General features: G+C 42.5%; 1 protein-coding gene and 1 pseudogene across 1 annotated transcript in view; both read right to left on the reverse strand.

Annotated features, from left to right (window-relative positions):
* Positions 1-1,082: 1,082 nt before the first annotated feature.
* LOC148773261 (small nucleolar RNA U3) lies at positions 1,083-1,208 on the reverse strand (annotated as a pseudogene).
* Positions 1,209-21,217: 20,009 nt separating this feature from the next.
* PRRG1 (proline rich and Gla domain 1) overlaps positions 21,218-25,799 on the reverse strand; it is a 145,446-nt gene continuing 140,864 nt past the window's right edge. The window contains exon 4 of the mRNA XM_055437907.2: positions 21,218-24,830. Within this exon, the coding sequence (XP_055293882.1) occupies positions 24,345-24,830 (486 nt within the window). The 3' untranslated portion in view covers positions 21,218-24,344. The remainder of the gene's footprint in view (positions 24,831-25,799) is intronic.

Consider the following 25,799-nt stretch of genomic DNA (forward strand, 5'->3'; position numbering starts at 1 on the left):
ACTGCAGCAGGGGAGAGTGAGAACAAACGACGGGTTCTCTTGTTTACTTGCTCCCTGAGGTGGGGCTAGCTTGTTCCTTATATGGGGTGAGGGTGGAGGTCTGTTAGAGGTCAAGCCGGAGGCATCACCCTGTTCTGTGCAGAGGGCATGCGCAGTACCCTGCTTTTTCTCCAGGCTCTTCAGAAGTGGCATTTGGGTTTTTTGGTCTCTTTGTATCTTTTGTCCAGCATTTGCCCCAACTGCACATGCACACAGCTATTTTCAGACCCATATAATTTCTTTGTATTTCATTGCTGGAGAAAAGGTATCTCCAGGTGCAAGTTTTGCAGCACTGCAGCAAGGGTCTCAGATCCCAGCCAGTCTCATTCCCGCAAGAGACTCTACTTCCTTATGAATGATAACCCTGTATATGAGACAGCAAAAGAGACACAGGTGTGTAGAACAGTCTTTGGGACTCTGTGGGAGAGGGTGAGGGTGGGATGATTTGGGAGAATGGCATTGAAACATGTATATTATCATATGTGAAATGAATCACCAGTCCAGGTTCAATGCATGATACAGGATGCTCGGGGCTGGTGCATGGGGATGACCCAGAGGGAGGATATGGGGAGGTGGGAGGGGGGTTCAAGAAGGGGAACACATGTACACCTGGGGCAGATTCATGTCAGTGTATGGCAAAACCAACCAATATAATATTGTAAAGTAATTAGCCTCCAATAAAAAAAAAAAAGAAGTAAGGGGCTGAAGGTCTCTTTTTGTGAAACTTCTTCCTGCTGGACAGGGGCCACAGACCCTAGTGAGAGGATAACAGGCAGGAAGTCCAGGGGTCTCCAAACGGAGGAAATTGGCTGCAAGTGTCAGACATTTTTATCTCTCTTAAGCGACAGGAGGAAACAAACTAGCGATATTTTTTTCTTCTCTATACAAATTTAAAAGGTTTCTCTTAAAAATACTGTGTGGCCATAATGACACCTGGTTTCACCTGAAGTTAACTATTCTCAAACCTTGAGTTAACCAATGCATTTTTCTTATGGAAATGTTTGTCTTAAGCTATGTTAATGAACTGTGCATTTACCCCAGAATCTGTCTTCAAGTTGGTTCCACCTAATGGCTTAGAACCTACTTGACAAACCAGTATGTTATACTCAGATATTGTTCCCCTAATCTATGTAACAAACTATAGAAATGATCCCTGAAAGTATAGTCAACGAAACTATTTGTATGGTAATCTGCCCCTCTACAAAATTAAAATCAGTCATTTTTGGCCCGGGATGAGTCATCTGGTGCCAAGATTATCCCAAAATGCATCTTATGGTTGAGGGTCTTGGTGCCATTCTGAGTTTTAAGACATTCCTTTCTTTCTTTAACAGACTGATAGTGGCTATAAAACATCCAGCTAAAAACCAGCAGGGGGGTATTCTTTGTGCCCACTTCTGATGCCTATGTCAGAACCTTTCTCTATCTCCTTTATACTTTAATAAAACTTTATTGCACAAAAACTCTGAGCAATCAAGCCTCATCTCTGGCCCCGGATTGAATTCTTCTCCTCCGGAGGCCAAGAATCCCGGCGTCTTTTCGTTCAGCAACAACCTTTCACTAACCTATCCTGGAGGTGTAGAAGTCCCTTGGTGACTGTTCTGAAGGAATTCATATGGCCTGGACTCCATCTTAGGCCTGTTCATGCTGATCATGCTCGGCCACTTTTCCTATGGACTCTGAACTCTGTGTTTAGTGCCTATGAAAACGACAACAGAAGGATAAGACCCCCTCCAGACAGGGGAACCTTGAAGATCGTATCTAGGTTACTTATTGCCTAAGAGAAAACATACACTAATCACCCTTTCCTCCAGACAGGCCGTAAATTTTTCTGTGTCTATCAGAGTATAACCTCGGGCTTATTGATTATTGGCTAACTGTTTGACTGAGCACATGAGTATATAGCACATGAGCACATAGCACGTGAATGATGGGGTTACTGGGGTTGTATTTTCCTTGGTTTATGTAAGTCTCAAGGAATTTGGAGTGGTGGGTTCAGACACGTACACATGGTGTATAAAAGATTTTCACAAATGTTGGTTGGGGTCCTTGGCTAAGAGGAGACTCTGCCTTGGGCCCGCAGGTGTAATAAACTGCATTTCACTATCTGCAATGTCCTTCTGAGTGAGTTTGCTTCCCGGAACGCATGGCTACAACAGTTCCAAGGACCTGTAGGTACCTGGGCCACTTGCCACTGGAATGAGCTGAATTCCCTGAGCCATCATGAGCTTCACTTCAAACTGTTAACACCTTTAAAAGACACAAACTTAACCAAAAGGTCAAATAAACAAGGGCTAAAAAAGACAACAGCAATAGCCATTGAAGGGCCTAGAAAGGGAAGGAACCAGGTTTACTTTCTTAACTGTTGACCATTCAAGGGTGGAGGTATCTCCCCTGCCAAAACTAGGAAGCCACTCTGCCTAGGTGTTTATTTCCTTAATATTAACTTTTATATGTCCTGTTGCATTGATCCGAAAGCAGCAGGGAGTATCAGTTATTGTACAAACTCTGCCTTGGTCTGCCAGAAGGTAATCAAGGACCAGACAACTGTCAAGAACCACAGCAGCCAAGGAAACAAGAGGTCCCAGGTCCAGTTAAGACTTCAAATAGGAGCCAGTGCACTACATCATTTTACTTAACTGTTGATCATCCCTGTCTTTTTTAAAATTAATTAATTTGTTTTTGATTGTGCTGAGTGTTTGTGGCTATGTTGGGTCTTCATTGCTGCATGCGGGCTTTCTCTAGTTGCATCAAGTGGGACATTCTCATTACAGTGACTTCTGTTGTTGCGAAGTGCGGGCTCAGTAAGTCATGGGCTTAGTTGCCCTACTGCATGTGGAAATCTTCCTGGATCAGGAATCAAACCTGTGTCCTGCATTGTCAGGTGGATTCTTAACCACTGGATTACCACGCCTGTCTTTTGAAAAAGTATCTCAGATCTTCCACAGGCTCACAGGTGTATTGTTCTTCTGTTGTGACCTTTGCTGTTTCTGGAGGTAAAAACTTTAGTCTGGACAAATGTACCCAACTAGATATCCCTTGCAGTTTGACAGTAATCGGGATGGTTAAAATTACTTCATAGGGGGCCTTCTATTACAGCAATCTTTGGTATTTGAGGGACCCCCCTGCCGGGAGCCAGCGAGGGAAATCCTACCCGTGGCAAAGGTCAACTGGGGAAGAGGCCTGACGGGCAAAGACTAATCAGGACTCGAGGAACCCCCTGGACTTACCTGAGCATCTACCCCAAAGAAAACCGGAGTCTGACTGCTTTACTATCTTACGCCTCTTACCAAGTCCGCTAATACTTACGGGGGCTTCCCCCCAACCACCTTTCTCTGAAAACATTAATTCAGAGCTGTAGTTTAAAAGTTCTCCTCGGCTTAATAGGAGTGTTCCAATCCAAGCCCCTCTGATAGCTTTCTAACTTGCATGACAAGTTTGTCCGGGCTCTTACAACTATAAGTGTGACTGTTTATAGCCTCCCAGCCATGCAAGGACAGAAAGCCTAATATTCTAAAATACAGGAATCTGCTGAAGAAGTTAAAATCATTAGAATAGTACTAAAAAAGATTTCATTGTTGAATCAATGCTTCCTGCAAAGTTTCCTCTATCTATTGTATCCTTGGAAATATATTAATCACATATAGAGAATATAAGTAGTAGCCTTTGATTTAACCACATCAGATCTTAAGTTAATAAATTCCTTTCTTGTAGCTCACTACACCTTTGCCTTATAGGAATGTAACTTTGTCATGTGTCTAGCACCTGACTTTAGGAAAGTCACCTTAAAAGAATATAAGCCTTTTACTAGCTAACTAACCTATTGTTAGGAGAGAGGGCCATAAACTGTTAGCAGGCACCCTGGCCAGAAGATGATGTAAACCACCTAAAACTTTTATCACAAGACACACAAAAATAAGCCCTGATCCTGATAAGGATCAAGACTGCTGACCCCCTGTGATTTTGGCGTGACTCTATACCTCCCTTTCTCTGTTTCTTATGTGCACAACTTAGGGTATAAAAGCAGCACTGGAAAATAAAGTTTTGGGCCTTGCTCACTGAAGCTTGGTCTCCCCGTGTCGTTCTTTCTCTTTTTCCGTCCTTTTCTCTATTCTCCTTTTCTCTGGTTGAGATCCTTGGAGCGCTGGGCCCTCTGAGTTTACTTATCTGCCTGGGCTTCTAAGACCCACAAGAGGGGGTGCCCTGGTGGGGTACCTCCAGTGATTCGAGAGGGCGCCTGCGGCCTACGTAAACAGAGCAAACCCCGTGCTGGGGTTTTATTGGTTTCCTGCGTAAACCAAGGAATCATCAGCCTCTGTCTCTCTCTCTCTCTCTCTTTCTCTCTCTCTCTCTCTGACGCCGACGCCGTTCATCCCGAGGATACCCTGGGCCATATCGAGGCTGGTCCCCGATACCCCCCCTTTCCAGGTTTTAAGAAGAACTTGGTCCCTGTGGGTTTATTTGTGTAGGAACTGCTCCTTCCTCTATGTTTTTAGTGGGAGCGGGCAGTGCCTTGTAGGCATAGTCCTGGATTGCCTTCTGAACTTGTACTAGATTTTTTCTATGTGTGTATCTCATGGCCTGGCTCACTTCTTCATTCCAGTAGAAAGGTACTAATAAGTAAAGACCTCCCATAGGTCATTTCAAATGGGCTAAATCTCAGACCACACCTGGGGGCTATCTGTAAATTGGTCCAGGGTTCATGAGTTTCTTCACAGAGCTTCAATGTGATTTTCTTTAAAGTATGGTTCATTTTCTCTGCCTTCCCTGAAGACTGGGAGTACCAAGAGGTGTGTAGCTTGTAGTCTATTGCTAGGGCTGTTGTGAGCCCCTGTGTGCTTTTGGCTGTAAAAGAGAGCCTGTTACTGCTCTCAAAGGACTTTGGAAGTCCAGACAGAGGAATTATTTCTTTTATAGGGGACTTACAGGTGTCTTTAACCTTTTCAGATTGGGTGTGGAAGGCTTCAACCCATCCTATGAAGGTATCAACAAATGCCAGAAGATATTTGTATCCTGACGGTGTGGACATTTGGATGAAATCTAACTACCAGTCTTCCTCCAGATATGTACCTCGGTGTTCAATTGACCTGAGTAATGAAGGGGGGATTGGATGGGTCTGTGGGTTATTGTGGGCACATAAATCACAGGCGGTATTGCTTATTTTACTGTTCTTTTAAGCCTCTTCACTGAAAAGGCCTGCATCAAGTCCCATAGTACATCCCTCTCAGAGTGAAGGGCGTCATGTAAGCTCTTAGTGAGTTTCCATTGTTGGGCCTCAGAGATTAGAATCTTCAGTTCAGTCGCTCAGTCGTGTCCGACTCTTTGCAACCCCATGAATCACAGCACACCAGGCCTTCCTGTCCACACCAACTCCCGGAGTTCACTCAAACTCATGTCCATCGAGTATCAGCCTGTGATTCCCTTCTCATAGCCCCATTTCTCAGCATGTACTTGTTCCTGTGAGGGAACTCTGGGGAAGGCTAGGGAGTTCAGGGGGACCAGTCACTAAAGCCGGAACCTGTTTATGTTCCTGCGGTTGAGCTGCCTGTTTTTCAGTTCAGTCAGCTTTGCTGTTCCCTTGGCTCACAAAAAATCCTTCCTCTGATGGCCCCTACAGCTGATTACTGCTACCAGGGTCAGAAGCTGCACTGCTTCTAAAAGAGCTGAAATCACATCTTTATGTGATTTCCCCCTTTCATTTTAAGGGGGAATTTCTACAGGTAAACATTTATCGTTTTTTTGAAATGGCAACATGAGCAAGTCCATCCTAAAGGAAATCCAGTCCATCCTAAAGAAAATCAGTCCTGAATATTCATTGGAAGGACTGATGCTGAAGCTGAAACTCCAATACTATGGCCACCTGATGCGAAGAACTGACTCATTTAGAAAGACCCTGATGCTGGGAAAGATTGAGGGCAGGAGGAGAAGGGGACAACAGAGGATGAGATGGCTGGATGGTATCACGGACTCGATGGACATGAGTTTGAATAAACTCTGGGAGTTAGTGATGGACAGGGAAGCCTGGCATGCTGCAGTCCATGGGGTCACAAAGAGTCGGACATGACGGAGCAACTGAACTGAACATGAGCAGGTAGCACATGGAACCCAAATTTAGAGTCTGTAAAAATATTTAATTTCTTATTTTTTGCAATTGCTTAATTGCAAAAGCTCGCATTAATGCAGTTAGTTCAGCCTTGTCTTTCAGTGTCGTATCTTTTTGCTTTTTCATACTGTTCAAGGTTTCAGGTTCTCAAGGCAAGAATGCCGCAGTGGTTTGTGATTCCTTTTTCCAGTGGACCACTTTTTGTCAGAACTCTCCACCATGTTCCATCCGTCTTGGGTGGCCCTGCATGGCATGGCTCATAGTTTCATTGAGTTAGACAATGCTGTGTGGTCCATGTGATCGTTTTGGTTAGTTTTCTGTGATTGTGTTTTTCATTTTGTCCACATTCTGATGGATGAGGATAAGAGGCTTGTACCAGCTTCCTGATGTGAGGAACTGGTTGTAGGGAAAGCTGAGTCTGTGGGGTGGCAGGGCCTTGGCTTCTATGACGTCTTCTAGACTAACTATGGCATATGTTGTCTTTCAGGTTCCCACATCTACAAAACCGCTCCCATCAGTAAGCCTCTTGGCCTCAGGGCTACCAAGAGGCTCATCTAGAAGATCAGACCTGTTGGAGTAAGTTTGTTTTGGGGTCTCCATACACTGATGCACTAAGTCTCCACTCTTGATAGCTGGAAGCAGAGTTGCTGGGTTCAGGGTTTGGCACACCTTTAAGGTAATGTTAGGGGTATTAGGAGGGCCTGATACCTTCTTCCACACAGTCAAAGGCTTTGGCATAGTCAATGAAGCAGAATAGATGTTTTTCTGGAACTCTCTTGCTTTCTCCATGATCCAGCGGATGTTGGCAATTTGATCTCTGGTGCCTCTGCCTTTTCTAAAACCTGCTTGAACATCTGGAATTTCACGGTTCACATATTGCTGAAGCCTGGCTTGGAGAATTTTGAGCATGACTTTACTAGCGTGTGAGATGAGTGCAATTGTGCGGTAGTTTGAGCATTCTTTGGCATCACCTGACCTGCCTCTTGAGAAACCTGTATGCAGGTCAGGAAGCAACAGTTAGAACTGGTCATGGAAGAACAGACTGGTTCCAAATAGGAAAAGGAGAATCCCAGGGACGGCGGAGCCTCTTGGGCTACAGTCCATGGGGTCGCACAGAGTCGGACACGACTGAAGCGACTTAGCAGCAGCAGCAAGGTTGTATATTGTCACCCTGCTTATTTAACTTATATGCAGAGTACATCATGAGGAACGGTGGGCTGGAAGAAGCACCAGCTGGACTCAAGATTGCTGGGAGAAAGATCAATAACCTCAGATATGCAGATGACACCACCCTTCTGGCAGAAAGTGAAGAGGAACTCAAAAGCCTCTTGATGAAAGTGAAAGAGGAGAGTGAAAAGGTCGGCTTGAAGCTCAACATTCAGAAAACGAAGATCATGGCCTCTGGTCCCATCACTTCATGGGAAATAGATGTGGAGACAGTGGAAACAGTGTCAGACTTTATTTTTTGGGGCTCCAAAATCACTGCAGATACTGATTGCAGCCAGGAAATTAAAAGACGCTTACTCCTTGGAAGGAAAATTATGACCAACCTAGATAGCATATTAAAAAGCAGAGACATTACTTTGCCAACCAAGGTCCGTCTAGTCAAGGCTATGGTTTTTCCAGTGGTCATGTATGGATGTGAGAGTTGGACTGTGAAGAAAGCTGAGCGCCGAAGAACTGATGCTTTTGAACTGTGGTGTTGGAAAAGACTCTTGAGAGTCCCTTGGACTGCAAGGAGATCCAACCAGTCCATTCTAAAGGAGATCAATCCTGGGTGTTCATTGGAAGGACTGATGCTAAAACTGAAACTGCAATACTTTGGCCACCTCATGCGACGAGTTGACTCACTGGAAAAGACTCTGATGCTGGGAGGGATTAGGGGTGGGAGGAGACGGGGACAACCGAGAATGAGATGGCTGGATAGCATCACCAACTCAATGGACATGAGTTTGAGTAAACTCCGGGAGTTGGTGATGGACAGGGAGGCCTGGCATGCTGTGATTCATGGGGTCGCAGAGAGTCGGACACGACTGAGCGACTGAACTGAACTGATACCTTGTTAACCTTCTTCTTGTCAACCATTGATGTCCTTTGACTTCCAGAACAGATTGTATCTGATGAGGGATTAATACATGCAAGTGTTGTCCCAGGGTGAGCTTGGAAGCATCATAACCAACTGGGCTGTGACTGCTACTGCCTGCAGCCAGCTTGGCCATCCTAGGGCCACTGAGTCCAGTTGTTTTAAAACTAAGCCAGTGATCTCTGATCTGGTCCCAGCTTTTGGGTCAGGACAACTCGCGCTATCCCTCACCTGTCATGAACATACAGGATAAATGGCTTGTCCAAATTCAGAGGCCCTGGTGCTCGTGCTCAGTTCAACTCAATCTTTATAGAGTCTCAAAGTCCCACTGGTTGTCCATATTCCATTGAAGGGCTTCCGTTTTTCCTCCCTTTGGAGCCTCATAGAGGGGTTTTGCTATAAGGCCATAATTTGGAATCCGGACAGGACAGAACCCAGCCATCCTGAGAAAGTCTCAGAGCTGCCGCCTTGTAGTTTCAGATGGTAATGCACTAAATGCTGTTTTTTAATCTATGGCCAGGGCCCATGACCCTGGGTTCAAAACAAATCCTAAATATTGAACCCATTGCTGTGAGATATGAGCCTTGGTTAGAGAGACTTTATATCCCCCTTTTTGCCAGAAAATTTAGGATCCTAACAGTATTTTGATCCGAATCTTGTTTGGTCTCACGACTTACCAATAAGGCATCAACGTGTTGTAGGAGAGTTCCCTTCTCCAGGTTCAGTTCTCTACGCTCCCTTGCTAATGCATTTCCAGAAATGGGGGCTGACCTGAAAACCCTGCAGAAGCATTGTCTAGGTGTATTGCTTAGCCCCCACAATGTCAGAGTCCCTCCATTCAAAGGCAGAAAGGTATTGAGAGTCTGGATATAGGGCAGTACAGAAAAATGCATCGTTGAGATCCAAAACAGAGAAATACCAGATGTTGCTTGGCACTTGGATGAGGAAGGGGTATGGATTTGTCACCAATGGGTGAACAGGGATGACTGCTTCACTCACTACTTGTAAGTCTTGCACGAACTGATTCTCCCCGAGAGGCTTCTGAATGGGGAGAATGGGGATGTTGCAAGGGGATTGGCAGGGCGAGATAATCGTGTGTTTAGGAATTTGCTGAGCAGCAGTTGGAGTCCCCTCAGGGCCTCAGGCTTTAAGGGATATTGTCTCTTCCGGGGGTATTCTTCCCCAGGCCTTTACCCTATTTTTTCTGGGGGTACACATCTAGCCCTTCCTGGCACCAAGGTATCCCAACTGCAGGATCTACCTGTTCTTCTATTCTTGGGGGATGTCACGGGGGATATTTTGATGCTCAATGGGTGGATCATATGGGACTACTAACAGATGCATTCTCTGTTCAGATTCTTTACCTCTTTGAACTTTACTCTGTCTTGAGAATATATTTAGGTCCTTACTTAGCAAATCTCTCCCGAGGAAGGGAGCGACATTCTGGCATATACAGAAAGGAGTGAGTAATAATAATGGACCCACAAATAAGGGGAGATGTTAATTGCTTGAGCTTTGGCTGTCCATCAGCTCCCATCACAGTACACTCATGGCTCGATGGGAGCCAGCCAGCCAAGTCAGAACAGAGCAGGCAGCTCTAGTGTCCACAAGAAATTCAGTTCTCCTGCCTGCCAAATCCAAGATGATCCAAGGCTCCCCTGGAGTAATGAGGATGGATCAAGTGGGATCTGTTCCCAGGCAGGCCCTTGGGCCCAATCAGTCAGCGAGCAGGAATCTCTTATCCTAGAGATTCACAAGGAACTGGGGCTTGTTGGGGCTCCTCAGTCATCCCACAGGAGGGTGCTGTGGGACATTTCACCCTTCCAGTGCCCCTCTTTCCAACAAAAAGCACACTGGTTCAGGCCAGGGTGGCTTCTGGGGAGTCTGTCCAGTCTTCTCAGTCATCCAGGGTCCCCTTGAGGTGGTATGTGAATCATTTTCTTTATTAGCCACTTATCCTCATTGGCTATGAGGGCTACTTCATTTCTTCTAAGGGATTCTTGCCCACAGTAGTAGATATAATGGTCAGATATACCCATTTGAATGCAGAGTTCCAAAGAATAGCAAGGAGAGATAAGAAAGCCATCCTCAGTGATCAATGCAAAGAAATAGAGAAAAACAATAGAATGGGAAAGGCTAGAGATCTCTTCAAGAAAATTAGAGATACCAAGGGAACATTTCATGCAAAGATGGGCTCAATAAAGGACAGAAATTTTGTGGACCTAACAGAAGCAGAAGATATTAAGAAGAGGTGGCAGGAGTACACAGAAGAAGTATACAGAAAAGATCTTCATGACCAAGGTAATCACAGTGGTGTGATCACTCACCTAGAGCCAGACATCCTGAAATGTGAAGTCAAGTGGGCCTTAGGAAGCATTACTATGGACAAAGCTAGTGGAGGTGATGGAATTCCAGTTGAGCTATTTCAAATCCTGAAAGATGATGCTGTGAAAGTGCTGCACTCAATATGCCAGCAAATTTGGAAAACTCAGCAGTGGCCACAGGACTGGAAAAGGTCAGTTTTCATTCCAATCCCAAAGAAAGGCAATGCCAAAGAATATTCAAACTACTGCACCATTGCACTCATCTCACACGCTAGTAAAGTCATGCTCAAAATTCTCCAAGCCAGGCTTCAGCAATATGTGAAGCATGAACTTCCAGATGTGCCAGCTGGTTTTAGAAAAGGCAGAAGAACCAGAGATCAAATTGCCAACATCTGCTGGATCATCAAAAAAGCAAGAGAGTTCCAGTAAAAACATCTACTTCTGCCTTATTGACTATGCCAAAGCCTTTGACTGTGTGGATCACAACAAACCCTGGAAAATTCTGAAAGAGATGGGAATACCAGACCACCTGACCTGCCTCCTGAGAAATCTGTATGCAGGTCAAGAAGCAACAGTTAGAACTGGACATAGAACGACAGACTGCTTCCAAATTGGAAAAGGAGTACATCAAGGCTGTATATTGTCACCCTGCTTATTTAACTTATATGCAGAGCACATTGCACAAAATGCAGGGCTGGATGAAGCACAAACTGGAATCAAGATTACCAGGAGAAATATCAGTAACCTCAGATGTGCAGATGACACCACCCTTACAGCAGAAAGCAAAGAAGTAAAGAGTCTCTTGATGAAAGTGAAAGAGGAGAGTGGAAAAGTTGGCTTAAAACTCAACATTCAGAAAAGTAAGATCATGGCATCTGGTCCCATCACTTCATGACAAATAGATGGGGAAACAATGAAAACAGTGACAGACTTTTACTTTGGGGGTCTCCACAATCACTGCAGATAGTGACTGCAGCCATGAAATTAAAAGAAGCTTGCTCCTTGGAAGAAAAGCTATAACCAACCTAAAAAGCGTGCTAAAAGGCAGAGACATTACTTTGCCAACTAAGGTCCATCTAGTGAAAGCTATGGTTTTTCTAGTAGTCAAGTATGGATGTAAAAGTTGGACTATAAAGAAAGCTGAATGCCGTAGGTTTGATGCTTTTGAAGTGTGGTTTTGGAGAAGACTCTGAGAGTCCCTTGGACTGCAAGGAGATCCAACCAGTCAGTCCTAAAGGAAATCAGTTCTGAATATTCATTGGAAGGACTGATGCTGGAGCTGAAACTCTAATACTTTGACCACCTGATGCAAAGAACTGACTCATTGGAAAAGTCCCTGACACTGGGAAAGATTGAAGGCAGGAGGAGAAGGGGACGAGAGGATGAGATGGTTGGATGGCATCACCGACTCGATAGACATGAGTTTGAGTAAGTTCTGGGAGTTGGTGATGGACAGGGAAGCCTGGCGAGCTGCAGTCCACGGGGTCACAAAGAGTTGGACATGGCTGAGCAATTGAACTGATCCTCATTGGCCTCTACCATTAAGTCTCATTTGTTAGAGACCTTGAAGGCATCCTCTACCAAGGTTGATAATGGGTTTTGAGGCCTAGCCTCAAGCTTTTGTAATTTTCTCTGGATATCAGGAGTAGCCTGGGTGCTAAAATGCAGGGCCAGTTTGTCTTCCCTTCTGTGGACTCTGGGTCTATATGGGTGTCTTTCCTAAATGCCTCTGTCACTTGACTCAGGAAGACTGCCAGGTTTTTAACTTCTTCCTGTACAACCTCTCTGACCTTATAATAATTTACAGACTTTCTCATACACCTTTTCATTCCTTCTGAAAGACAAGTAATGTAATGTCTCATCCTAGCCTGGCTTACACGATCTTTATAGTCCCCATGTGACTCATGTTCTGGGGTTGCATCCCTACCACCTGATGAATTTGGTAGTGTGGATGGGTGGCCAGTAGACTTTTTCTGTGTATTCCCTGGCCTTTCTCAGTATATACTCCTTTTCATCCAGGTGCAACCATGGGCCAGAATAATTATGATATCCTGCCAGGTGAGAGAGAATGCCAGTCCTAGCCTGACAAATTCATCCCTAAATTTGTTAGGGTTCTCTGAGAATCTGGCCAATGACTCCTTGCAGATGAACCCAATTAGTTTAGGATTTCTCTTTGGGACATTCCAAGGGCCCTTTGGAACACTCCACAGTTAACTGGAAGTCTCGAGACTTTCCATTAGAATTTAATATTTTGATATTTGTCAAAAATTTAGAAAACATTTTAAAACACCCAGTCAAACAGGATCATAGGTTTCTGTGAAACAATTCTTATTCCTTGAGGTAAAGTGGGAGGAAAAATCTAAAGTAAATGTAGAGCACTTAAAGGCACATGCTCTGTTATCAAAAGTAGCATTCCAGAACAACTTTGTTCTCTTACGAGAGAAACCGAATCCAGTCGTGCATCAGTCTTTGCTTTTGAGTTGTTAGGTCGTATCCGACATTTTGCAGCCCATGGACTGTAGCCAGGCTCCTCTGTTCCCCATTAACTCCCAGAGTTTGCTCAAATTTATGTCCATTGAGTCAGTGATGCTGTCTAACCGTCTCATCCTCTGCCACTCCTTCTTTTGCCTTCAGGCTTTCCCAGCATCGGGGTCTTTTCCAGTGATTCAGTTCTTTGCATCAGGTGGCCAAAGTATTGAAGCTTTAGCTTCAACTTCAGCATCAGTCCTTCCAGTGAAGATTCAGGACTGATTTCCTTTAGCATGGGCTGGTTTGGTCTCCTTGCAGTCCAAGGGATTCTCAAGAGTCTTCTCCAGCACCACAATTCAAAAGCAGTTCTTTGGAACTCAGCCTTCTTCGTGGTCCAACTCTCATGTCCGTACATGACTACTGGACAAACTACAGCTTTTTACTATACAGACCTTTGTTGGCAAAGTGATACCTCTGCTTTTTAATATGCTGTCTAGGTTTGTCATAGCTTTCCTTCAAAGGAGGAGGCATCCTTTAATTTCTTGGCTGCAAGTCACTGTCCACAGTGATTTTGCAGCCCAAGAAAATAAAATCTGTTACTGCTTCCACTTTTTCCCCTCTATTTGCCATGAAGTGATGGGACCGGGTGCCATGATCTTAGTTTTTTGAATGTTGAGTTTTAAGCCAGCTTTTTCACTCTCCTCTTTCACTCTCATCAAGTAGTTCTTTAGTTCCTCATCACTTCCTGCCATTAAGGTAGTATCATCTGCATATGTGAGGTTGTTGATATTTCTCCCAGAAATCTTCATTCCGGCTTGTGCATGCACCAATCTACTCTTCACCAGACATCCTTAGTTTCTTTCACAAGACAAAACTAGGTATGTTTAGGTCTGTTTAACAATTAATGTTCCAATATTGAATCTTACTTGAAATGGCCTGAATATTCAGTTAATTCCCATCATTTAACTTAATTTAGTTTCAAATTTACTAGCATTTGGAGAGACCATTTTAGATGGACATTACATTAGATTTTACCAAAATGTTCTTAGTTACATTTACTTAAAAATTTAATCATATCTGGTTATTATCTGTTGAAAGATTTTTGTAACAAACAATGTACACTTACTGACTTCTAGTAACCCTAGATACAATGAAAGTATTACACTTAATGCTGACGACTATCCACCCAGGTCTGTATTAAGTAAACCCAGTAGTTTAAGCTAGATAAGTTAATTTATACAGAACCAGAAGTCTCATGGTTTTCCTGCTTATATTTAAAATGGCTTTTATAGATCAGGTAGTTCCTGAGAGTCCAGGCAGAAAAGTTACATTGCAAAGACAGGAGAGAAAACTGCAAGCTTTCTTGTCTTGTCTTTTTGTTCTTTGAAATCCCACAAAGTAACCCAAGGCTGGAGTCTTTTGCAGTGTAGGCTATATCATTCATTCTCTCCTGACCTGAAATGTTTTTGAGAAATCCATTGATAGTATATAACTTCTCTTCTTTTGCCGCTTTCTAAATTCTTTGTGTTCGACAATTTAATTAAAATGTGTCTTGGTGTAGTCCTATTTAAGTTGAACCTATTTAGGATCCTTTAAGACTCTTGGGTCTGAATGTCCATTTCTCTCCCCTGGTTTGGGAAGTTTTTGGCCATTATTGCTTTAAATATACTTTCTGTCCCTTTGTCCTTTTTTTTTCCTTCTGGAATTCCCGTAGTGTGGATATTGTTTCTTTTTGTTGTGTTCCATCTGTCCTAGCAGCTTTCTTTACTCTTTTATTCTCTTTTTATCCCCTCTGATTGGATAATTTCAATACTCCTATCTACTCAGTCACTGACTTCTTCTGTATGGTTGAATCTGCTTTTGAAGTTCTCTGTTGAATTCTTCAGTTTACTCATTATATTTTTTAGCTTCAGGATTTGTTTTTATTTTTGATGATTTGTATTTCTTTGAACTTTTACTTTTGTTCATGTATTGTTTTCCTAATTTCATTGTGGTGTCTGTGTGTACTTGTAGTTCACTAAACTCCTTTAGAAAGATGATTGTGAATTCTTTGACAGTTTACAGATTTCTATTTAGGGTCAGCTGTTGGGAGCTTTATTAGTTTTATTTGGTGTTTTTCTATTTCCCTGTTTTTGTTTTGGTTTTTTTTTAATGATCTTTGTATCTACACATTTGAGAAAGTGGTTTTCTATTTCAGACTTTACAGGCTTGCTTTGTCAGAGACAGCTCTTCACCAGTCAGTTCAGTTTGGGTTCCTGTACATGTCTGCTGATAATATCATTGGGCCAGTGGGGCTTGCCATCTGGGTCTGTTTTGGGGTGAGGCCACTGCCTGAGCTACAAGGTTGGAGGTGTGTGTTGCTGGCTGTACACTGTGGGATAGGACTGTTGGCTTATTTCCCTGCCCACAGAAGGCTGTAGGGTGGGCTCCACAGTTGCTTGAGTTCTCCGGTCAGGCTTCCTAGATGGTGGGGACTGGGTACTATACTAAAGAAGAGGTGGAGCTATAAATTAATATTAAAGAATAGCAACTCTGGAAATCAGATTCTTCCCCTCCTCAGGGTTTGTTCTACTTGTTCTAGTTGTTATTTTAGTAACATTTTAAACTCATTTTGTAAAGTCTGTATTCTTAGAATTCCTTAAACACGTGGATCACTCCCCCTTCAAAAATTGTCCTAGTTTTCACAGGTAGGCTCTATGTGTTGGAGAAAACCTTCAACTTACAGTCAGACAATATAGAATTCTATCATAACCTTCACTTCTTGCTTACAGAGAACCTGAATGTCAGACAAAGGTGAGAGTTTGAAGTCTCTCAGGTTGATTTTCTTTTGTTTTGAAGAGCATGTACCCAGGTTTTGATGTGTGCTTTACCTTTTAGATTACTAAGACTACCTGAAAGCTTTTCAAAGTCTTTATCCTCCCAAGCTTTTCCATTTGTCTATCGTTTATCCCTACTGTTAGTCCTTGTCTAGTTGCTAACCCTAATGCTTTTACCTTTAAGTATTTTTGACTGCCTTCTCTCCCTGCTGCCCTGCCCCGTACTGCCTCCAACTTGGGAGATTTCCAAGTCAGGTTAAACAAGCATAAACCCTTTGAGCTGGTACTTCAGGATGCCAAAATATAGAGCTGAACAACCAACCTCTATTCTTTGTGGATAAGATTCATTTTTCTCCCTCTGGTACTAGGAACCTCTACCTGGAATGTAAGCTGTCGAGAATTCTACAGTGCCAGTGAGAAGGGAAGCTGGGGTAAGGACAGGGTAAGGTAAACATTTTTTCTTGATTGCCAGAGTGCTAATAAAGTTGATTCTGCCAGATTTTGGCAAGGTTTTTTTTGTTGTTGTTGATTTTGTGGAAGTACATGGAGCTACCTATTTTCATTGACATTACTCTATGCTTATTTTGAAACATAGTTTATGAGTATATTCAAACTATCATTTCCACAAATGCAAAAGGACTGAGTATTGAAAATGTAGCAAACAGTATGGTGATGATGGAAGTGACATAAACAAAGAATCAGAACTGTTAGCATTCTGTGGTGCTGTCTACTGACAAAATTCTGATAGTGAATGTTGGTGGTCGGGGCAGCACACTTGTGAGTTAGCAACAAGTGGACCAGAAAGACCGTTAAGACTCTAAGCAGCCCATTAGTGGAAGAGATTCTGTAGATTGCTGTTTTAGTGTGTGTGTAAAGATGAGGGACTAAGAAACTGGACATCAGTAGATGTTAAGTGATGATGTTCATCAAATTCTAACATTTGCAGAGGGAACTTTGACCTGAAATAAGGGTAATTGATAAGGAAGGTCACAGATGGTGAGGTTCCAAGCTTCTCACTTCTGTCATCAGCCATCATTGTCTCATCTGTTTAATATATTAGGGTTCTCTGAAGAAAATATTTCAAACTTTGTTTCCATTGTTAAAAACTTACAAAAATCACAATATAGCCTGATAGGACTGCATGATGAAGATGACTTAATTATAATATAAAACTTTCAGCCAAAAGAATGTCTGTGAGATGGGGTGGAATTAGGGTTATACCAGATTAGAATGTTCAGTTCAGTTCAGTCACAGCACACCAGGCCTCCCTGTCCATCACCAACTCCCGGAGTTCACTCAAACTCTTGTCCATCGAGTCAGTGATGCCATCCAGCCATCTCATTCTCTGTCATCTGCCGGGAGCCAGCACGCGAGATCCCACCCATGACAAGGTCATGAGGACGAGACCTGACAAGCAAGGCAGATCAGGACTTCAGGGATTTCAAAAAGCTGCCCCGGCACTCACCTTCAAGATGATATCTGTCTTTCTGATGCTTATCTTTCTGACTGCTGTCTTTCTGACTGCTCCTTAATTTCTGTGACACAGGCAGAAGGTCTTCCCCGATCTCTTTCCAAATAAAATCAACTGTTTATGCCCTTGGCACTAATGCACATGACTACTCACAACACCTTAATCATAAATAGCATAAAGAACCTGATCACACAAAAAGCCCTAATAGATAGAGCCCTTCGGGGGGTGAAGAAGCCCTATTAGAGAATATAAAAAATATTATTCTAGAAGTTGTTACTGAATCAACGTTTGCTAGCTGTTTTTTGCTCTTGATGTAGAAATTATTGTTACTATAGTTTGAATTTAGAATAATAAGAGTTTAGCCCTAGTGTAGAAACCATAAGACAATAGTAATATTTAACCAGGAATGTGAGGCAGAGGCTGCCTCACCGGAGCCGCAGAGTCTGTGTGTAGTAACTAAAAATAACTGACCATTGTGTTAAATTTCTAATATGCTGCAACCTGTTGAACTTTTACCCTATGAGATTATAACTTTTCTGTTTTCTGTTTAGCACAAGGCAAGTGGAAAAATAAGAATAGCTTACAAAAAACAGCTTTGCATTCACCTACCATGTAAGAAAAGGGTCATGAGATGTTAATAGGCGGACTAGACGGACCTTGGTTGGCAAAGTAATGTCTCTGCTTTTTAATATGCTGCCTAGGTTGGTCATAACTTTCCTTCCGAGGTGTGCTGCTAAGTCGCTTCAGTCGTGTCCGACTCTGTGCGACCCCATAGACAGCAGCCCACCAGGCTCCCCCGTCCCTGGGATTCTCCAGGCAAGAACACTGGAGTGGGTTGCCATTTCCTTCTCCAAGGTGTAAGCGACTTTTAATTTCATGGCTGCAATCAGCATCCACAGTGATTTGGGAGCCCAAAAAAATAAAGTCTGACACTGTTTCCACTGTTTCTCCATCTATTTCCCATGAAGTGATGGGATTAGAAAGTTAGGCCAGTGTAATTCCAGGGACAAAGCTATAGGCACCATTGCTTTCTAATCCCATTAGTGTCTGTCACAAGGTAGGTACTTTGTAAGTACCTATCGAGAAATATCAATAACCTCAGATATGCAGATGACACCACCCTTATGGCAGAAAGTGAAGAGGAACTCAAAAGCCTCTTGATGAAAGTGAAAGAGGAGAGTAAAAAGGTTGGCTTGAAGCTCAACATTCAGAAAACAAAGATCATGGCATCTGGTCCCATCACTTCATGGGAAATAGATGGAAAAACAGTGGAAACAGTGTCAGACTTTGTTTTTTTGGGCTCCAAAATCACTGCAGATGCTGACTGCAGCCATGAAATTAAAAGACGCTTGCTCCTTGGAAGGAAAGTTATGACCAACCTTGATAGTATATTAAAAAGCAGAGACATTACTTTGCCAACCAAGGTCCGTCTAGTCAAGGCAATGGTTTTTCCCGTGGTCATGTATGGATGTGAGAGTTGGACTGTGAAGAAGGCTGATCGCCGAAGAATCGATGCTTTTGAACTGTGGTGTTGGAGAAGACTCTTGAGAGTCCCTTATACTGCAAGGAGATCCAACCAGTCCATTCTAAAGGAGATCAATCCTGGATGTTCATTGGAGGGACTGATGCTAAAGCTGAAACTCCAATACTTTGGCCACCTCATGCGACGAGTTGACTCACTGGAAAAGACTCTGATGCTGGGAAAGGTTGGGGGCGGGAGGAGAAGGGGACGACGGAGAATGAGATGGCTGGATGGCATCACGGACTCTGTGGACATGAGTTTGAGTGTACTCCGGGAGTTGGTGATGGACAGGGAGGCCTGGCGTGCTGTGATTCATGGGGTCGCGGAGAGTCGGACACGACTGAGCGACTGAACTGAACTGAACTGAACTGATCATCTGAGTTACTAAGAAAATAAGGTTAGATAAGCCTGTGGGACCAGATTATAGCAGGTTTTAATCTAAAAAAAAAAGTAATAAAATTACTGAGAACAAAATGTCGTCATACAAAGTTAAAGGAAATGGCATGTGATAAGAATTACAAGACAAAGACAAGTAAGAGACCAGCCAGAAGGGTACTAAGTTTTGGTCAATATATAGTATTAGAAAGGCCTCACATTTAGGTGGCAACCCACTCCAGTATTCTTGCCTGGGAAATGCTATGGACAGAGGAGTCTGGCGGGCTACAGTCCATGGGGTTGCAAGAATCAGGGACAACTGAGTGACTCAACCACAACCACATACTTGTGGAAGGGAGGTAAAGGGATTAAACAGAATTCTGGCCCTCAAAGAGCTTTCCGTTCCGTTCCGTCGCTCAGTCGTGTCCGATTCTTTGCGACCCCGTGGACTGTAGCCTACCAGGCTTCTCCGTCCATGGGATTCTCCAGGTAAGAATACTGGAGTGGGTTACCGTTTACTTCTCCAGAGGATCTTCCCGACCCAGGGATCGAACCCGGGTCTCCCGCATTGGAGGCAGGCGCTTAAACCTCTGAGCCACGAGGGAAGCCCCAAAGAGCTTTAGTTATGTAGAAAAGGCTTAGAATGAGTAGGTGATTTCAAGGAGGGCCAGGAGATAGAAGAGCAGCTCTGGAATTTATAGCCTGAACTTTTTGGAAATACTTTGAAAAAGGAAGAGGGACGAGTCCATATGACTACAGCCAAGTGTGAAATTTTAAAAACTGATCTGTTATGATCGATGTGAGAATAGTGTTCTCTTTAAGGAGGGGGTAGGGTAAGAGGGAGCCTTCTGGGAGTACTAAAAATATCTTGATCTAGGTTTTAGGTTTCATGGATGTGTTAAGATGTATGTTATAAAATTTTTAGAAACTGATGTTTTTAAAAGTACCTAAACTTACACTTATATATATTTTAGGCTTACAATTTATACTTAAAATTTTTCCTTGGCTATAAGTAAATTGTTTTAATTTTGTATACCGTAAAGATCAAGTCATATTTACGTTTGCTTAGTTAATGACACGTCACATCAGCTTCTCATCTTTGAGGTAACTATACTTAGGGAGATGTCCTGTGGTCATATATGTTTCCATCCTTTGCTTTCCTTTCTCAATGTTTCATGTCAAATGCAAGCTATTCTGCTAAGGAGGAAAAACCCAGGTCTTTTGTATCTGTCGACAACACTGTTCCCAGTAGTCAACAAACTCCACTATAGCAGGGAACTGAGTCTACCCCTTTGGAGCAAGTGTTCCCATTTTGTATCATTCCAACATCATTCACAAGTAGTACGGATCATTCTTTCTTAGGCTTCGAACACCCTGAAGTTTTCAGCAGGTAATTTTTGATTAGTGAGCAGTGTTCCCTAAATTCCTAAGAAAAAAAGAAGTGTAATAATTTTACCATGTTAAAAAGATCACAGTAAGAGCTTATGCAGCATGTTTATCACCTCACCATAATCTAATTATTAACAAATGGCAGAAGAAATCTTTTGGGTTTAAAAATAGCTTTATTTAGCATACCCAAAACACAGAAACATAAGAAAAACCTTACCTGGAATGAACATAAAATAGTTAAATACCATAATTTAATGTAAACCAGCTGTTTAAAAATGTGAAATATTATCAAATACATGCTATTTACACAGAACCAAGGTAAAGCTCCCTCCACAGTTATTCTATCAGATCATCAATCTTGAAGTCATCATTAACAGTGAATCAAACACAGCATTTGTATTTGTACTGATCAATAGGAAAAAGAGAAATCATTTAATTTAAACAGATACAATTCATTTTGACATTCAAAGCAGGGAGGCAGAAAAGTGCCAGTTCCAGGATTCCAGACGTAATCACTGCAGGTGGAGGTCTGGAAACCGATCCACTAAAAGACCAGGTAGCCCATTCTTTCATGTAAATATACACTGGTTGATTCAATGTAGTTACTTCTTAAGAAAGGTACTAAATAGGTCTGTAAAAATAACATTTATTAAAAATGATCAAAGGTGAATGTAATATCAGTCAGGTAAGAAAGGCTAAAGCATAAAAATAGATACTATTCCAGACAAGCCCCTTTAATTATAACAAATGTTAAGAAACTCAGTGTACAAAACCAGATAGGGTAGCAAAAGGGTTTCTAAAAAGGTCAAACCCAAACCAAGATCAAACAAAACTAACCTAAGAGACTGTTTCTTAAAGAAAGTATTTTGTTTATCTTAGACATTTGCTTAGCCTGTCATTGTCACCTGAATGCGGCCATGAGACCTGTGGCTGATGTCAGCACTGTGGGATAGTGTGTTCTCTGACAATGGTCTTAAAAGCTGTAGCCATTGATCAGTGTAAGCATTTGGCTTTTGCTTCAAGGATCAACATTCATTCTTATACTTAAATTCAGGTATCTCTAAGAGGCAGCGTTAAATTCACTATCAGGAGTTTACAATGTAAAATTAAATGGCAAGTATGCATAGTTAGTAATAGAACATCCTGCTCCTTTGTCTAATCCTGTAACTTTCAAACTTTTGGTCTCCAGACCCCTTTATATTCTTAACATTTGTTGGGGATCTGGACACCAAAGAGCTTTTTTGTTTGTTTATGAAATTTATAGCTACCAGTATTTACCATGTTAGAAAGTAAAAGTGAAAAAAAAATTTAAGTACATATTGATTTAAAAATATAAAAGTCCCCAAATTAAAAAGTCCATTACATGCTAAACATAAATAACATTTTAAAGAAAATAGCTATATTTTCTAAAACAAAAGCATGGGAAGATTACTTTAACATTTTTAACAACTTTTTTAGAGAGAAAGTGAAAAGACAACGTGTTGGTGTTATTATGAAAATAGTGTTGGTCTCACAGATCCCCCTCAAATTTGAATGTTCTCAAGGACTCCCGGGGGGCTCATTGGCCATTTGTTGAGAACTGCTGGTTTAATCTAAGGCCTGATATTAATGACAAAAGAAACAGTCCACGCAAAAGGAGCCTTAATTTTTCTTTAAACCAAAATACATTGCTGGCTCAAACACTCCCATTCTCAGCTTTAAGTAGAAGCCAGAGATTACCATGTACTCAGGGCCAAATTCAAAACAATACTGTCATTTCTACTGAGACCAGGTTCAAGATTTATTAATTTTTAGTCCATGAGAGCCGTAAAACCTACTATCTAAACACAGTCAGCGGTAGTTCCCTTTCCAGCATTTGCTTACTCCTGTTTGTGCTGAGCGGACAGTTGTCATTAAGTAGGCCCAGCATTGGTATAGACCAGAGAATGACAGGTATTGAACTAAGAGCCCACACACTCAAATTAGGAACCTGTGAGCCACTAACGGAGCAGCCTACTCTATTTCTCACTCTGTGAAAACTCAGATACATTTTAGGGAAACAGAAGATTGTTCCCCCATGAGAGCAGTGAGAACAATGCTGTGACCTTACACCTAGAGTGCTCTTCACGTCTTACAAATGACTGTCACACATACCATCTCATTGCATCCTTTTAAAGCCCCAGGAGAAAGGCAGGGCGAATGGTACTATCACCATTTCAGAGGTAAGTAAGGAGCTTGAGGGCCAGATATGGGTCTTTCCCAAAGTAGCCTGGCAAGGGTATGGCAGCGTGGGATCTGAATTCAGGTCATCTGACTCCTAGTTCAAGGTCCTCCCAAGCAGTCCTCCTCCTCGGGGTTTTAGGGAGTCTACGTGGGGATGGATATGGAAGCTGCAGGACATGACGCTTCCAAAACCTGCTTGCCTACTGCCTGATCAACCATTTTATCCAACACTAAGGGGTCGTGGGAGTGGCACAGAAATCTGACCAATATAATGCATTTTCCATCAGTGCATGTATAACTGTTGGATTTTTTCTTCTTTCCTAGCCAGTTTATGTTGGCAGTTCATTCACAGCCTGTTCCCCCTGCCCCAAGGATTTGCAATAAAAACTCTGCAGTTAAAAAAATCTGAAAATACAAAATGAAATAGCAACCGTGAGATATGTTTGCAGCTATAACTAGATTTATTGTGCGCCTGGCACAACACAGACTTTGCAGTTTTCCTCCGCCAACTGGAGAATAATGCAGAAATCACAGTTCTTAATTTAAGGGAAAATTGCCTGATAATCATCTTGAGACAAAGGCTTCACTCTATACAAAAACACTAAGAAAATAATTCCCAGGGTTTTAACTAAATTCTTACTTGCTAGAAGATTCTAGGGTGGTAGGAGAGTGACTGGAGTAAAAGGCAATGTAACGCGGAGAAAGAAAGTGTTGCCAATGAGCCAAGAAGTCTGCATCCGTTCTGTCATCGATTCGAGTACCTACTTGAGAAATGATTCTTTTGCCAGGAAATCCACTCCACCAAGATGTTAATACAAATAGCATGCGACATTCAAGGACACTAAGCAAACACTGTTTAATTTTTGTGGGGGAGGCAGTCAATTACAGCACCAAAATCCCTCCTGTGAAAGCAGCCAAAAGCCATGAAGGACCAGTAATTTTCTTGCTGTTCACTAGGAACAAGGTTTCAATTATTATGCCTTCCTTCTCTGTCACCCTCTGAGATGTTCAAGTCAAGACTGACTATATGCAGTTTTTTTCCCTTTTAAGGAAGTTGAAGAAGGTTAACAAAAGCCTGTAAAAATTTAAAAGCAGGCTAAGTTCTTCTTATTTTCAAAATGCAACAGCATCTTGCTGTTACACAGTGTTGGTGCCTTCCCCCCAACCCCCAATTTTGGTGAGTACTGTTCTCTTTACAGGTGATTTAGATAGATGTTAATGACTTTTTAAGCCCGGTGCCCATAAACTGGGCTGATGTACACACATGCACATGTGCATATATGCATAAACATACATGCGCACACACTGATGCACATCTCCTAGGAAGACCTCCACTAGTATTTTTCCCTCTTCACATATTTCCATTAGCAAAAATGAGCATGGGTAAAGAGTTTAGAGTGGGAAACAAAACTAATGAAAATCAGATCGGAGAATATGAAGTGGTATGCTGTCAGAGCCCAATAAGTCAGATGCACATGTATGTAGTGGCAAAGTGCTAGAAAGTTCTCTCATTAGTATTTTAAAAATGATTATAGTAAAAAGAATTTTGCAGTTTCATTTGATGGTGGTGACCACAGGCACCATAGCAATGGCACTGGCTGAGTTGGAGTTGATGATGTCCTCATACTCCGGAGGTGGATCAAGATGAGGTTCTGTTTCACTCCTCCGTAGGTTCATCTGGCCAGTGGCTTCCTCGTAGGTCGGTGGGGGATCGCAGTTGGACAGGCGAGTGGAGACGGAATCTGAGCGCCCAACCACGTATTCCAGGAAGCCTGGGGACAACCCGCTGTTATCAAAGACTTCATCTGGTGGGGGAGGTGTAGTGATAATATTGAGGTGTTGAGGGAAAGGAATATGACCTTCCGTCACTGTCTGTCGGCGAGTCTTGTTTCTTAGGAAGCATCTCCAGATTAGGAAAATGACAAGGAGGATAATGAAGAGGCCAAAGATTAATGGAAAGGTAAGGTAAAACTGAAACCAATCACTTCCTCTGTTACTCTCTCCTTGCTGTGCTTTCGTGTACGTGTTCCAAAACTCCTTCTGAAAATAGAAGACGAGATTAACTGTCAATCGGCATGACCCAAAGATTGGAAATAGCAAATGAACGCATATCTGGGTTTTATTAATATGATGAAAAGAAAACCCCAAACCAGATTTGTCGGTTCCAGTGACCTGAGGCCTGTATTTTCCCTGACAAGAAACTGCAGATCATGGTGCTCCCTCTGGACCCTCCCCTAAAATGGGGAGTCAGAACCCAAGGTCTTCAAGATTTGGTGTTTTTTGTATTTTCAGTTATGATATATTGGAAGGGAAAAAAGCATAAAGAATTTCCCCTTTTCCAAATATACCACCTAGTTTCCCCTTTAATATAGAAGGTAAATACCATTTCCCATGTCCAATTATGAGGTTCTTATGAGGGACCCCATCATCATTGTGCTATTTCAGGCTGTTGGAGGTTCTTAGTGCTCAGATGGAATGCCTTGTTTTCCAATAGCTCTGTTTGGGACTCTTCTACCAGGTATTTCCCCCCTAGCCCCAGAGTACACAGATTTAATGCATCTAAACATTCAGTAAGCAGTGGTGATTATAATGAATTTTTGTATATCATGGCCTTCCCAGGTAGCTCAGATGGTAAAGAATCCGCCTGCAATGCAGGAGACACAGGAGACGTGGGTTCGATCCCTGGGTTGGGAAGATCCCCTGGAGAAGAGGATGGCTACCCACTCTAGTATTCTTGCCTGGGAAATCCCATGGACAGAGGAGCCTGGTGGGCTACAGTCCATGGGGTCGCAAAGAGTCGGACACAACTGAGTGATTAACACTTGTGTATCATAAGTCTCTGCTTCAAATTGGAGTAATCTATATACCAAACCTTGGTACAAACACCACCCCCAATGCTTAAACTTAGCCAATAATGTTGGTTTTTTTCTCCTCACAACATTTGTTTGCAGGCTACTGATAGTATTTGAATACCTAGCAGAAGGTCAGACTGTGGGCACTAAAACTCTT

This window comes from Moschus berezovskii, chromosome X, assembly GCF_049115385.1.
Source record: "Moschus berezovskii isolate FMDL1 chromosome X, NW_MosBer_1.0, whole genome shotgun sequence".
NCBI lineage: Eukaryota > Metazoa > Chordata > Mammalia > Artiodactyla > Moschidae > Moschus > Moschus berezovskii.